Here is a 15538-nt window from a genome sequence, read left to right as displayed (position 1 = left end):
GGAAGCCCTTTGCCTTTCTTAGCTCATGGGCTGAGAGAAAAAGCTTTACGATGGTGCCATAAAGAATCGGTATCGATTTAGCTGGAACTTTCCAGTAACTGGTATAGAAGTGTCTGGCCTTTTCCTTGGCTGTGAACTCAGGGCTCTGTCTCCTTGAAGCCCCTGGGTTTTGAGGCCCCCTGTCCTTCGTGGCTCCCCCCAAAACTGTGGAGCTGCAGTCTGGGCTGAATGAAGGAAGACGGGTCTTAGCATTCCCTGTTCTCCCACACCCCATCTGTCAAGGGATGTGCTGTGTGTCGGAGGGCTGGAGGCTGTGAAAGCGGAGGTTTACTCGGAACTGGGTCCCTCGGGGTTGGGGGGATTTCAGGCCGCTGGCCGACTCCGGGGCTGGCTCCGGTTCTCAGCCTCTCCCCCGCCCTCAGTTGAGGGCTGGATCTGGTGTGCCCCAGAGAGGAACGGGGATAGAAGTTGCTTTTACTGTTTTCTGGGCAGGAAGAGTTGAGAAAGCATCTAGACAGAGTCCTGTTCTACGATCTGAAAATGTGGGCCCAGTGTTCCCACCCAACGTTTCTCGACGTTTTCCAGGTACGCACCAGTCTGCACCCTCCCAGCCTGCCACACGGGGTGGGTCCTTGGCCCCTTCCCGAGCACCTGGCCTGGTGAGGGGGATGACTGACAGGCGGTGGGGCACTCCTGCGGCAAGGATGGAGCCCGGTGGAGGGCGGAGGGCGGGCTCCGGGCTCGAAGCATCAGAGTCCCAGGGGCCCCAGGGCAGGGCTGCTGGGCATGTCTTCTCGGGAGGGGCCTCTTCCTGGAATGTCTCAACTCACGGTCTTGCTTGGGCCTCAGGTAGGACCTGCACTGGGATCACTATCTGGGGACGCCTTAGGGAGAGGGTGGAGCCCTACTGGGGTAAAGGATGTTCAGCCCAGGAGGAGGAGAGGCCACCAGCGTGTGTGGTGGTGGTGAAGGGAGGGGCATGGGGGGGGGTTCCAGGGAGCGAGCGAGGCCTGGCAAGATGGGGGGTGTGAAGGGTGATGAGGGCCTGGTGGGGGGTGTCTGCTCTGGGCCACCTGCAGAGTGGCACAGGTGTTGGGCGGCCTGTGCATGTCCGCCCTTCCAGCCCTTCCTGCAAGAAAAGTGTCAGTCATATTGAGGGCGGACACAGTCTCCTGGGGTCCACTGGCCGTGTGACAGGTTCCTGGGTCCCCCTGAGAGCCCACTTGCTTTGACTGACAGCTGCTGGAAGAAGGCATGAATGCAGCACACCCCATGGGACTACCTATCAGTAGCCAGGTGCAAGGGATGGTTCTGGAAACATTTTCAGACTTTCTGAAAAGGTAAGTGAAAAGGTGGTCCTTGATCAGAGAAGACGGCATGGGAGGCTGGGTCCACAGAACCCCAGTGCGAGCGCCGCCCCGGCCTCCAGCCACTGGCCGCCAGGTGCTTGGCCAGTTCCCAAAGCAGGGGAAGGTTCAAGCATCAGCTTTGGGTGCTCCCAGTCTGGCTGGCTTCACCTCCGCCGTGGCTCTGGAAATGTCCCATGGCGGCATCGTCTGACACGGGGGCTCTGGCCTCGTGTGGCCGTCGAGCTAGTTCCATGGAGACACCATGATTAAATTTTATTTAATTTTAATTAATTGACCTTTAAACACCATACGGGGCTGTGGCTCCCATACTGGGCAGCAGGATTACGATTGGGAGAGTCATGAATGTACAGGGTTGAATTCTGTCTTTAGTTAAAATTTGCTGTTTTGCTCATGAAGGATGCTTTGGACTGATTTTGATTTTTTAAAAATATTTCATTCAAATATTATCTCGGTTGCGGATCCTGGCCAGGGACCTGGTAGATGACCAGCTTCCCTGTTTCGTCTGCTTTTCACCATCACACCCCTGCACCACACACCCGGCTCTGCCCTGGCCTCAGGGTTTGGGTGGGGACCCTGCCTCTTTCCTGCCAGGGCTGGAGCTGGGGGGTCCGTGTTGTGGGCTCCCCCGGTCTCAGACGGAGCACTGTGTAGACCACATCCCGAGGCGCCTCTCTCTAGGGCCTTCAGAGAAGCTGTGTTCACCTGCCACAGGTTCCATTACAGGCAGACATGAAGCAGGTTACTGAAGAGAGACCAAACCTGCATTTTTCAGTAAATCCAGCCAGGTTTTAAATGTTTAAGAAAATGTGGCAGGGTGGCCAGGTTGATCTGTGTTCTTGGGACTCAGACAGGTGAGGGTGCCCTTTCTTTCCTGTCTTTGGGGAGGAGTGTGCTGTCCCTCATCCTCTCCTAGTTCTCTGTTGTAAGCGAGCTTCAGTGGCCCAGCCCAGGCCTGGGGGTGCCAGCCTCCCCTTCCTGAGAGCTCCGCACCCCCAGGCCTCACCCCGACTCTCCGGGAGGAGGGGCCAGCCTGGCTCCCAGAGCACTGCCTCCCCTCCCTCCCCTTCCTTCCCTGCGGGGGGTGGGGGCGGGCGCAGCTCTCAAATACAGCATTCGTGGCAGTTCCCACGTCCACAGGGAAAAACCACTCCCGTCTTGTTCTGGAAGCATCTACCACTAACGGTCACCGAGAGCATTACATGAAAAGGTCCTTAGGAAGCGTCCGGCTGCAGGGTCGGACAGCTGGGTTGCGGTCACCCACATGTGTGATTCTGCTAGGGACGCGGCAGTGAAGCGGGGAGGGAGCAGGTCCTCGGGGGCCCGGCTGGGGGGGCCCGGCTGGGGGGGCCAGGCTGGGGGCCCGGGCTGGGGGCAGGAACTCATCTCCATCCGCCACCGCAGCTACCAGCAGAAGGCTGTCGGCTTCATCCAGCAGAACGCGGTCGCTGGGGCCTTCCCGGAGCTGCACGTGCTGGCAAACTGCTGCATCCTCAGGTGCGAGCGGGTGCGGCCCGCGTGTGGGCGGGGCCAGTGGGCGGGGCCAGTGGGCGTGTCGGGGTGTGGCGGGTGTGGGCGTTGTCGGTGGGTGTGTTGGGGGCGGAGAGCAGGGGTGGGCGGGGCCGGTGGGCGGGGCCGGGCGGCGCCAGTGGGAGCAGGCGGGCCAGGCGGCAGGTCCGCGTGGACCGCGTGGAGAAGCGGGCGAGCACCGCCGTGTGCGTGAAGCGGGCGAACACCCCCGTGTGCGTACGGGAACGCCAGCTGTCGGTGGCCCTGGTTGCCTCCGGCAGAGGAGTCTCCCACCGTACCTTCGGCATTTTAAGCCACGTGGATACAACAGTCTGTCAATAGGTCAGACAGCAACAGCAGCAGAAATGAGGGGGCGTCCCCGAGTGCGGAGAGGGGCACCGGTGTGGGTGGTGTGCAGCCTGGGGCTGTGGCAGGCTCTGGGCCAGGCCCCATGGACCCCACTGGTTGCCCCACCAGGGAAACGTGGCAGGAGCTGACCCAGAAACGCGATCCGCTGGTGGACCTGGGCCCCTGTGTGCAAGGGACCATCCATGACATTGAGGACCACAGCCGGGATCACCTCCTGCCTAGAGTCAGAGCCTTGTGCCAGGTGAAGCCACCCTCTGTCCCCTGCTCCCCTGAGGGGTCTTTGCTGCTCCCAGAGAACCTGGGCAGGAGGCGCCTGCCTGTGTCTCTGTGGACTTGCACCCAGCCCAGCAGAGCCTTTGCTGGGGTGACAGGGCAAGGTGCTGGTCAGGCCTCTTGCCTTCCCCATGCCTTTGGAGCAGAAGGTCAGGGCCAGCTTCCTGAGTGGCCTGAGGGAGGGGCCCTGTCCCTGTGGATGGGCTGGGACACCCAGGGCTTGGGCTCTCTGCCCCTTCTGAGGCCTGGTTCCCTCCTCCCTGAGGGCAACTTCCTTTGTCCCCTGTTCCTTTCTCCACCTGTGCAACTGCTCTCCTGCCAGGTCAGCTGAGGCCTGACACCTTCTCCCTCTCTCCCAATCTGGTTCTGCACCCAGGGCAGGTGGAGTCCCTTCACTATGTCCCAGAGCCTCTGCCTGCCCACCTTCGTCTCCCCTGAGCTGTGGCTGCCACATACCCCAGAAAATGCAATCCCCGAGGATACCCAGGGGCTGGCCCCAGAGCTGACGTCTTGAGAGGGCAAGGTGGTCTCCTAGGATGTGGAAATCACGGGAAGGCATTTCTCATTCAAACTGAAGGTTCAGGGCACTGTCCTCATGGGGCTTCCTGGGTGGAAGATAGGAGGAAGTAGCGGGCGGGTCTCCATTCCTGCAGCTCTGTCCAGTGATCCGTTTTCCACTGCGCCACCGGCTCCTGAGACATCTGCCATTGGATTTTCCACAGAGAATTGAGTGCCTGGGAGGACCCAGCGAGGTCGTGCCCTTCCAGGAATGCTGACATGCTGCCCTGCCTCTCCCTGGGCCGTGGCAGACCTTACTAGTCAATCCCACCATCCTGTTTGGAGTCATTTGGAGCCAGGGGGTCCTTCTCTACACAGAGCTCATGGATTGGCCTTGGCACCCTGTTTTGTAGATGAGGTGGATGAGGCTGCGGAAGGGTACTGGTGGGCGGGGATGCCAGGGGACTGGTTAAACACCGGGGATGCCAGGATCCCCTGGTTAAACACCGAGCAGGCTGGCCTTGCCACTTCTGCCCATCCCCTCTGGTGTCCACTGAGAACCAAGCAGGCCCTTGTCCCATGTCTCAGGAGGCTAATCTGGAGGGAGAGGTATCATGGAGGTCCCGTGTGAGGCCTTGGTCGTGTGGGGACCCAGGGGAGAGACCTGGGCGGACTTGGGAGGCACCAAGGAGGAGCTCAAGTCAAGGGCTGCACTAGGAATCTGGGCCGCTCCCGGGAGTTGGCGGGGGGAGGGTGGACAGTGGATGTGCCACTGGCTCCCTCCGTGTGGTCCCTTCTGGTCCGGGACCGCGCGCCCAGTGAGGAGAGGCAGGGCCTGTGAGGCTGGAGAGAGTAGGCAGGGGTGGGAGAGAGCCGAGCCAGCCGGGCGCCGCGGGCCTCCGTGACGTCAGATCCTCCTGTCCTCAGAGTCTGCTGAGGGACCACTTCGGGCAGAAGAACAAGGGTCTGGTTGGAGCTCTGCAGTTCCCGTGGCAGGGCCTGGAGGGCTGCCCCACCGTGCACTCCACTGCCACGTACGAGGTAGGAGGCCAGCTTGTGGGGTGGGGGGCACTGACTTGCCAAGAAACCAGTTAGGGTTTCCATCCGAATGGTGGTGGGGACAGGCCCCTGCCGGGCCTGGGCGAGAGGTATCTGTTTGGCAGCCCGCCAGCCCGCCAGCCCCATCCATGAGACCAGGTCCTCGGACAGCTTTCCCCCAGGCCTCTCCATCTCTTTGTTCTTTTGGGGGAGCAGAGAACCATGCGACGTTTGCACATGGTGGTCTTTGGTGAGTATGTCGTTGCCCTGGCCACCCACCTCAAGATGCTGGAGCCCAGGAGGTGGGAGGGCCTGCAGCATCAGGTGCAGACAGACACCAGGGCTCTGCACAACATCTTCACGAAGCACAGGGTGAGCCGCGGGCCCCTCAGGTGGGCCAGGGGCTGTGGGGCTTTGTTCTCCCTCTCCAGATCTTGTCTCTCCTGGCCCCCTGCCTGGGCTGGGTGTGCTCTCCTCACCCAAACCATGCTCAGGCCCGCCAGCACTGGGCCTTGGATCCCACATCTGAGGCTGGGGCCACCTGCCTTCACTGCAAAGGCTGAGCGATGGGGGCGGGGAGGTCGCAAGCTAGGGGAAGGCAGCTCCCCCTCCCCCGTCCCCCTGCCCAAGAAAGCCTGTGGGGAGCTCAGGAGGTAACGCCAGCGGGACTGGAGAACCCTGGCCAGCCGTGGCGGCCCTGAGCCTGAAGGGTAGGCCCGGGCTGCGGGCCTACACAGGGGGAGGCGGCTGGGTCCTCCTAAGAGAGGAGGCTGGGAACACAGGGCCTGGGCTCACCCCACAGCTGCTCCCTGCAGGACCTCAGCTTGGCCCACCCGAAGGAGCCCATCATGGAGATCTTCCAGTCCACTGAGAACAAGAACAAGGAGACCGTGGATGACTGGCTGGCCTCCTTCCGGGACAGATTCCCGGGTTACGTGAGGTATGAGGGAGAATAAGGGGAGAGGGACGGTCGAGAGGGGGAGGGGAAGCCTGCGAAGGTGCGGCACTGCTGGGGCCCAGCGGGGCAAGGCCACGCCAAAGGCACAAGTCCCTAGGTACGGAGGGTCAGTCTCTGCCAGGCACTGCGACCTTAGACTGGAGTCTCGCAGCTCAGTGATCCCCATTCCCAGATAGGAAAACTGAGGCCAGAGAGCAAGGGTCTGGGTAAGGACTTGCCCAGAGTCCCCAACAAAATGCTGCAGGCAGGGCAGGACAGTCACCCACGTGGGGGTCTCAGGGAGGTTCGTCTCCCTGCTGCTCCCCGCTCCCAGGCTTCACCGGGCAGGACCCTCAGAGTGTTCCTGTCCTGACTTCTTCTCAGAACCCAGGGCTCCCTGCTAGGCTGCCTAGGGGTCCCCCGAGGGAAGGGGGGTGGGGTCTTGGAGAGTCTGCTAGTGTCCAGTTGTCCTGGAAGATAGTGCTCCAGACGCCATTTGCGCACACTCACGGTGCACAGACCAGGAGCTCACAGGTGCACAGAGGCTGTCTCCCCCCTCCCAGCACACAGGACCAGCCACGCAGCTCTGTGGACTTGGAGGAGATCAAGGTTTATAGAAGGTCCTGCTGCCGCTGCTGCTGATATCCCCAGCTCAGACAAGGTGACCCAGGCTGCAAGGCTCCAGGGGAGGTGCCAGGAGAGGGTCCAGCCCCGGGCAGGGTGGGGAGCCGGGTCAAGGGGCAGCCGGAGCGCGATCTTCTTGTTTTCAGTAGACACAGCCTCACCTTGTGGCCTAGGCCAGCAGCTCTCAGATATTTTGGTCTCAGGACCCCTTTACTCTGAACAATTACTAAACTGAAGAACCGTGGATTATGTGATTATATATATCACATTAGAAATTAAAACCAAGATGGGTGCCTGGGTGGCTCAGTGGGTTAAGAATCTGCCTTCACCTCAGGTCATGATCTCAGGGTCCTGGGATCGAGCCCCACATCGGGCTCTCTGCTCGGTGGGGAGCCTGCTTCCCCCTCTCTCTGCCTGCCTCTCTGCCTACTTGTGATCTCTGTCTGTCAAATAAATAAATAAAATCTTATTTTTTTTTTTTTTTTTTTTTTTTTAAAAGATTTTATTTATTTATTTGACAGAGATTATAGGCAGAGAGGCAGGCAGAGAGAGAGGAGGAAGCAGGCTCCCTGCTGAGCAGAGAGCCCGATGCGGGACTCGATCCCAGACCCTGAGATCATGACCTGAGCCGAAGGCAGCGGCTTAACCCACTGAGCCACCCAGGCACCCCAATAAATAAAATCTTAAAAAAACTTTTATAAAACACTAATTTAGAAATATTAATTTTAAAATAATAAACCCATAACATGTTAACATGACAAATAATGATTTTTAAGAGAAAAAATTTAAGTATTTGCTGAAATAATAATGAACTTAATATGGGTGTCATTGTTTCATACGCTTGCAAATGGCTTTGTCTGGCTTGGTAGGAGACAGGTAGATCCTCATGTCTGCTGCTGCGTCCAATCTGTTGTGACAGGCTCTGGCTGAAGCCTGTGGGGAAGGTCCAGCTATTCATAAACTAGTTCCTGTTGGGGAAGGGGAGGGTACTGTCATGCCTCTTTTAGATATTTGTTATTCTTCTTTGATACCAGGCCCAAACTGGACAGGTAGTAGTTGATTAAAGATTAGGACATGGATTCTGAAAGCAGCTGGATGAGTTTTATGAATTTTGCATGCTCTGTTGTAGTAAAATCCGTTGTGGCCCATCTTGCACTTTGAATGGCTCTTCTACCCATATGTGAATTTGTGACATCGAGTGTTTGTCACCTGGCAAACACCAGTCCACGGAGTGACACGGATCCAGGTGTTGGCACGTTTTATCATACCCTATCCAAAAAGCACCATTGTGGATGCTGCCATCAATTTCATCAGAAGAGTCTGTAGCAGTTGGGAATCCCAGGCTCACATTGGAAGACACAAGTTTTCCAGAATCCTGATTTTTGCTTTGAGGTCTCAAATTTTTATCATTGGCAACAAATACTGTCTGTTGTTTACTCTGAAGCAGCCAGCCCACATCCTCCATTCTCAAGAAAATGCCGTCAACAACTGAACAGTCTGTCCATTGGTCGTTCTTTCAAGTAAAAATGGTTTTCCAGGGGCACCTGGGGTGGCTCAGTGGGTGAAGCATCTTGCCTTTGGCTCAGGTCATGATCCTGGGGCCCTGGGATTGAGCCCCGTGTCCAGCTACCTACTCAGTGGGGAGTCTGATTCTCTCTATCCCTGCCCCTGCTCATGCTCTCTCTCTCAAATAAATAAAATCTTAAAACAAAACAAAACAAAACAAAACAGGGGCACCTGGGTGGCTCAGTGGGTTCAACTTCTGCCTTCAGCTCAGGTCATGATCTCAGGGTCCTGGGATTGCAGGGAGCCTGTTTCCCTTTCTCTCTCTGCCTGCTTCTCTGCCTACTTGTGATCTCTGTCAAATAAATAAATAAAATCTTAAAAAAAAAAAACAAAGAAAACAAACAAACAAAAAACCCCAAACGGTGTTGTGTCGAATAAGTGGCTAGTTTAGCTTGTAACTCAAACAGTGGGCTCCACAGGTACTTTTGCTCAGGGCAGCCACTGCCTTTCATGGGCAGTAGAAGGGCTAGCGATGAACCGTGCATTTCTTCATGGAGAATATTAAACATTTGTGTACTCAGGGTTGAGATTTAATAAAAGTAACTATTTTATCCTTTTATCAACACATTTTATTTTATTATTTTTAAAAATAAGACAAATTTTATTTTTGTTTTTGTTTTTAAAGATTTTATTTATTTGATAGAAAGAGACAGCACGAGAGGAAACACAAGCAGGGGGGGTGGGAAAGGGAGAATCAGGCTTCCTGCTGAGTAGGGAGCCTGATGCGGGACTTGATCCCAGGACCCTGGGATCATGACCCAAGCCGAAGGCAGACGCCTAACTACTGAGCCACCCAGGTGCCCCTGTCAGTAACTTTTAAAGTGAAAATGGACTTTTTTTTCCTGTGAGTGCATGATGGTGAGGGGTACTAGAATTTGCTGTCCCCGCCTTGGCACGGGCCAAGGTTCCAGCAGCTTTATCCACTGTGGCTTTTGGACCATGGGTACAATTGTCTGCGCCGCAAGAAGGGTAAACAATGCTTTAGTATAGTGGAAAGAGTTTTGACCTCACAGGTCCCCTGAAGGATCTCAGGACCCTAGGGTTCCATGGAATGTATTTTGAGAACCACTGGTCTGGCTGCACCGGGCTCTTCCTCTGCCCACGTGCTTGCTGGAGGTTGACTCATCTGAAATTACTGAAGTTTGAACATGTTTCCCCCCAATAAAAATGACAAATTCGTACAGTTCAAACAGATTATTTCATCTTTGCACATCCTGTTCCACATCCCTGGGGTCTCTTCCCATCTGTTGAAATTCTCCTCCTTCGAGGTGTGGCTCAGACTTCCAAGTCTGACGCTCACTTTCTCCTCTGAAGTGCACATCACAGTCTCCCTTCGGCCAAGATCTGTCTTGTCTGCTCATTGGCAAGTGTCCTGATGGCAGAGGACCAGCCACATTTGTCTTGGTCCCAAAGGGGTCTGGCAGTGCTCTGACTCCCTGGACAGAGGTGGAGGCGAGCTCAAGCTTCAGGGAGGGAGCCTCGGGGTGTGGAATTGGGTGGCTGTGATACCCACCCAGGGAGAAGGTTCTGGGGGCCCACTTCACACATGACGGCCTGATTTCCAGGAGGAAGCCAATACTGTCAAGTCTGGACTCTTCTATCAGGAGGAGTCCCTGGGGCATTTATCCCAGAAACCCAGCCATCAAGCAATAAGGCAGGTCCAGCCCTGTGGGAGGCTCCGTGCCGCTGCTCCAGCCAGCAGCCCCCCTGAGGACCCCGCCCTGAGCCCCAGATTCCTGCAGCCCGGCTACCGTCAGATGTAGTGTCGGAATTAAAGGCCAACACAGCCTGTGGCTGTCTATACCACTGGAGACTTACTGGGTGGGGAAGCCCTCTTGGTTGGTGTCAGAAGAGCCAAGAACCAAGGGACAGTCTTCCCAGAGTCACCTCGGTCGCCCACGCCTTCCTGGGCGGACGGACACTTGCTGCTGCTTCCGGGCTGCGGGAACGGGCCGCAGCGAACAGGCCTCCATTTCATGGCAGTCTGAAGTGGTCAAGTCGTTTGTCCTTTTCCTTCCTTTTGTCCTCCTGGACATCATTCTCCTTTCTGGGGAATAAACGAATAGCTCCTGCACGTCTGTGTTTAAGACATGCTATGGCCCGGACCTCGTGGAAGGGTTCCCGTGCCCAGTAGCCTCTCCCCGAGGCTCAGGCCCGGAGCTCCACCATATGGTGTAACAGACGGCCAGTTTGTGTATTTCCTTTGTCCCTGGAGATGCTGAAGAGTTTTCAAATCTAAATTTCCAGGTGTAAGAGTCTTTTTGTGTTCAGATTTTGTTTTTAAGACCTAGTTTTATTACAGGGAATGAATCAGTGCTGCTGGTGCGGTCTCTGTTTCTTGGGAATGGTTCAGCCTGCAGCCCTGATTGCCTCCCAGCCCGGCCCCCACACGCCTCATCCACAGCCTGGTCCTTCCTTAGGGCTGACACACTTTCTGGCCTGGAGTCCAAAGGGAGGGCCTCACATGCCTCATATTTGTAGAAAGAAGTGGCTCGTTCGTCCGTTCCCTCCTCTCTGGCCTCGGGCCTTCCCTCCATGTGCCGCACCTGCTGGAGAGAATGGCCAGGCCGTCTCCTTCCTGAGCTTCTATTCCGGTGGGTCTCAGCCCCTTCTCTTCCTCTCTGACACCCCGCAAGCACTGTTTGTTCTGACTGTGTCCCCAGGGGTGGTTCCTGACCCAGCAGGGAGGACCATGGCTGGCAGGGATCAGGGCCAATGCCTGTGGGCTGCAGAGCCCCAGGGACAGCTCAGGGACCAGCCCTATCTCCCACCCCAGGGCTGGACCACAGGGAGAGAGCTCTGGGCATGGGCCGGGTGGGGAGGGTCCCCAGATGTGGATTCTCCACCCAAATCACATTATATAAGGAAGCAATCCGAAAACAAAACAAAAGAAAAAACTTGAGCCGTACATTTCATTTAAAGCCATCCCGGACGGAGGCTGGGCAGTTCAAACACTGATCCTCTCCTAGGAGAAGTGCCTTCATTCTGGATGTCAAATTACTTCTCCAAATAGTTTCCGAAGGACACTGAGCTCCATGAAAACAAGCAAGCGCACAAGGACAGAGGGGCCACGAGCGAGACCCAGCAGGGCCGGCAGACGGCGGACGGGCCCGTGAAGCCCAGCTCCCAGTCACACCGTGTCCCCAACACAGACGGCAAAGCATTACCAATGGTGCCGGAGAAGTAAGACACAAGCTTGAAAACGTCTGCGTGGGCCGAGGCTGACTTCTGGCACCGGGACTGGCGAGGGGCCTTTGGGGCCTCTTGGGGAACAGAGACACCAGACGATGGGTTTCTCAGCATCACGAAAAAACCCCGTTCTAACAGTTTCCCCTCCTGGAGCCTCCTGTGTGATGCCAAGTGCATTCCTGGCTCTCTGTCTTGTTCATAGCAGCCCACTGGGGTGGCCAAGCTTCCAGAAATGCTTTAGGACCAGTCCTGGGCGCCCTCACCAGGACACTGGTCCCATGGCATCCCGAGAGGGTGCTCCCACGTCACTGAATGCCTCTTACCCTCTGGACACTCTGCCCTGGCTCCCTTCCCACTGGCTCCCCCCAGTCCCTGGGGCGGGCAATACTTCCCAGACATGGCAGCTCCTTCCCCATATAACCTAGTCCCCTGGGGGCAGAGACGGTGCGTCCCTGCTTGGGTGTGCCTGGTCCTGACCCAGGCTGTTGGTCTGAAGGCATGAGGGCTGGTGAGGCGGGGGCGGACCCCCCATGTGGGGGGAGGCTTCTCCCACTCCCAAGGCTGCCCTCAAGAAGAGGTCAAGGAGAGCCTGCTGGTGAGCAGCCTGGTTTCCCTGGAACATTCCACATGCGAATGCCGAGGGCTCTGACGGGGTGACCCTGGCTGCCGACGGGACACCCACTCAGCACCCACTCAGCACTCAGCAGTACTTTGAATGGCTGCTGGACATCAAGCTACGATCTGATCTCATGCGTGGCAGAGCTGAAAATGTGACAGGCCTCCTCTAGCCAAGATGGGGCTCTGACAGGAGCAGAGCGGCTTTCAGACACGGATGGTGATGTTGGGAGGGACGAGGCTGAGAATCTTCGAGACCACATTCCTGTGAGCCCTCTGAGTCAGCAGGAGCAAGGCTCCCCCTTCCCCTGAGAGTCTGCAGAGCCTTCCCCCGAGGCAGGGGTCTTGCAAGATGTCACCGGTCTCTCTCCAGCTCTGTCCCTGCCAGGCCTCAGTGGGTCGCAGCTGATAAACACGGTAGGTACTGAAGACAGAGGAGCAGGGGAATACAGTCTCTTTGGGGGGTGAGGGTGGCTGGGGCTTGGTTCTTCACCAAAGGGCGCCTGGCTGAGATCTGCGTAGGGCTGAGAAGGGGCTAGTGGTTGCTGCTGGAAACTTGCAGGGGAGCGGGTGGGGATGAGAAGGGTAGACGTGAACGAGTGGGCGTTGGTCTCGTTGTGTCTGGGGCTCCATTTGCCGTCATATCTCCCGAAGCTCTTACAGATGCACCAACATTTATGTCTGTTATGGTCTCAAGATGAATGCACCTCTTTGCTCTTTTCTATGTCTGATAATAATCCTTCCTCTGGGCGCGCCTGGGTGGTGCTCTGGGTTAAGTATCCAACTCTCGATTTCAGCTCAGTTCATGGTCTTAGGGTCCTAAGATCGGCCCCGTGTGGTGCGGGGCTCCACGCTCAGTCGGGAGACTGAGGAGTCTTTTCCCTCTGCCCCTCCCCCCCAACCTTGAGCTCTCTCTCTCTGAAACGAAGAAAATCTTAAAAATAATAATCCTTTCTCTGAAATCTATTTTTAAAAAGATTTTATTTATTAATTTATTTGACAGAGAGAGAGAGAGACAGAGAGAGATCACAAGTAGGCAGAGAGGCAGGCAGAGAGAGAGGGAAGCAGGCTCCCCGCTGAGCAGAGAGCTGAAATCTATTTTATCGGATGTTATTAGAGCCACATAATTTTTCTTTGATTGGACATGACATTTTTTCCATCCTCTTGCTTTTTTTTTTTTTTTAAAGATTTTATTTATTTATTTGAGAGAGAGAGAAAGACAGAGAGAGCATGAGAGGAGAGAGGTCAGCAGGAGAAGCAGCTCCCTGCTGAATAGGGAGCCTGATGTGGGACTTGAACCCAGGACTCCATGATCATGACCTGAGCCGAAGGCAGTTGCTTAACCAACTGAGCCACCCAGGTGCCCTCCATCCTCTTACTTTTAAGCTATTTTGCCTTCATATTTAAAGTGGGTTTCTTACAGGGAGCATACAGCTGGATCTTTTAAAATTCTTTTTAAATTTTTACTAAATCTCACAATTTCTGCTATTTCATAGGGGGGTTTCGACCGTTTCCCCTTATGTGAGTCCTTTCTCCTCTTCCATCTGCGTCATTCATTGTTCTGTTCTAACCGGTTGTCGGTTCTTATCCTAATGGGCTCCATTTTCCTATTTGTTGATTGCTAGATACTGGGAAATCAGATGATATGAAGTTTACATTTTTTGGCCCTGGATATATATTTTTTAAGATTTTATTTATCTATTTGACAGAGACAGAGGGCAGAAGCAGGCAGAGGGGAAGAGAGAAGCAGGCTCCCCACCAAGCAAGGAGCCTGATGTGGGACCAACTGAGCCACCCAGGGCGCCGCAGCCCTGGGTTTTTTTTCTTTTTTTTTTAAAGATTTTATTTATTTATTTGACAGAGAGAAATCACAAGTAGACGGAGAGGCAGGCAGAGAGAGAGAGAGGGAAGCAGGTTCCCTGCTGAGCAGAGAGCCCGATGCAGGGCTCTATCCCAGGATCCTGAGATCATGACCTGAGCTGAAGGCAGAGGCTTAACCAACTGAGCCACCCAGGCGCCCAGCCCTGGGTATTTTTATATTCTGTAAATATTCTTGATCTTTGCTCTGGGATGCAGTTCAGTTACTTGGTGGGGTCCCACAGCATTTAGTCTACTGTTAGTTTTCCCTGTGCACCTACTCCTAGGGCAGGACACAGAAGGCAGCGTGCGTCCCCCAAACCATGGCCAAGAACGCTCCGCAGCGCTCACGCCGGACAACCGAACAGCCAGCCCCAGCGCGGTGGACAGAAGTCGGCCACTCTCCCACACGGGGACATGATCCAGCAAACAGAAGGAAGGAGCCACACCCGCTCGGCAGCACATTCTCGGACAACCCAGCACGGAGGCTCATGCTGCAGGCGTCCCAGTGGACGACGGCCGGAGACAGGTGACAGTCGTTCTGCTGTGAAGGAACCGAGCTGCTTCCCTGTGGGGACGACGGGGGGAGGGAGACAATGGGGCTTCTGGGGGAGCGACTCGGGGAGGCTCACGCCGTGTCCATGTTCGCGGCTGCCCATCCACGTCCTGGGCCTGGTTCTACAAGTACGATACACTGCACTTTAGAACTTTGCTCACACGTGCTCGCAGACGGGTCCGTGTAGAAACGGCCCATCCCTGGATGCCGTCAGGGGCAAGGGTCTGACCCTGATCTGGCCTGGACATCTGCTTTGACCCTGGTCGCCTGCGGCACCGCCGAGGGGCAGCGACCCCCTGACAGCGAGATCTGCTGGGTGCGCGCTGCGGGCACCAGGGAGTGACGGCAAAGACGCAGCAGCGCCTGCGCTTCTCGGGCTGAGAATGCCCGCGAGCCCTGCCTTCCCTCCTGGGCTCAGCTGCCCCTCAGCACCTAACAATCCACCTGGCTCTGCTTCCGGGGCCAGCGGCTGGCAAACAAGCCCTCCTCATCCCGCCCCCCGCCCCCAGTCCTCACTTAGCCGTCGTCCTGGCCGGCACAGCACGCGGGCCTGTCTTCCTGCCGCGGCGCACCAGGAAGAGAGGGGCGCGGAGAGACGTGCCCTCGGTCCCCCCCAAGAGGAGACAAAGGTCAAGGACAGTCGGGCACATTCAGGGCATCAGCAGCCCCGAAGGAGTCAGCGGAGCCGCCTGTGTGGGGCCCGGGGGGCTCCAATCAGGATTTGGCCAAGGCAGCCATTCCTAACAGGAAGAGGTTCTTTTCAGCTGCGGCCACAGCACAACGTTCCTTGGAAACCACTAGATGCGGAATCCGTCAAGTGACGTTAGAGGACTCACACTATCAAGGACAGTGAACGCAGTTCTGCACGTGCGCTGTACATGACCCCCGCCGACTCGGGGCGCGTCCACGGACCCCAAAACCATAGGGGGAGGGGGCCGGGTCTCATCCAGGCTTTCCAGGCAATTCCAATGCACCAGAGCTCCAGATCGCCCCCCAGCTGGGAGCGGCTTCTGAGGGGAGACCATCTGCCCCAAGTGAAACACAGGGTCCCTTATCAAGGTCATTTCCAACACATACCTGGACGCAGACCCAGAGGAGCAAGGGAGCCTTTGGTTCGGATCTATGTCCCGGAAGGAAGGA

The 15538-nt window shown here is 56.3% G+C and overlaps 1 protein-coding gene across 6 annotated transcripts in view; it reads left to right on the top strand.

Annotated features, from left to right (window-relative positions):
• Positions 1-8740, top strand: part of LOC132000284 (uncharacterized) — a 39167-nt gene extending 30427 nt beyond the window's left edge. For 4 of the 6 annotated variants that reach the window (XM_059374055.1, XM_059374052.1, XM_059374053.1 and 1 more), the window contains exons 5-13: positions 493-585; positions 1240-1340; positions 2772-2864; positions 3354-3486; positions 4944-5057; positions 5271-5426; positions 5870-5994; positions 6555-6652; positions 7745-8740. In XM_059374055.1, coding sequence (XP_059230038.1) covers positions 493-585; positions 1240-1340; positions 2772-2864; positions 3354-3486; positions 4944-5057; positions 5271-5426; positions 5870-5994; positions 6555-6633 — 894 coding nt within the window. In that variant the 3' untranslated portion in view covers positions 6634-6652; positions 7745-8740. The other 2 variants (XM_059374056.1, XM_059374057.1) reach the window with 2 other exon arrangements.
• Positions 8741-15538: the final 6798 nt, after the last annotated feature.

Source organism: Mustela nigripes, chromosome 13 (assembly GCF_022355385.1).
Source record: "Mustela nigripes isolate SB6536 chromosome 13, MUSNIG.SB6536, whole genome shotgun sequence".
Classification (NCBI taxonomy): Eukaryota; Metazoa; Chordata; class Mammalia; order Carnivora; family Mustelidae; genus Mustela; species Mustela nigripes.
Note: the sequence above shows the minus strand (reverse complement) of the source record. Positions and strands in the feature narration are given on the sequence as shown.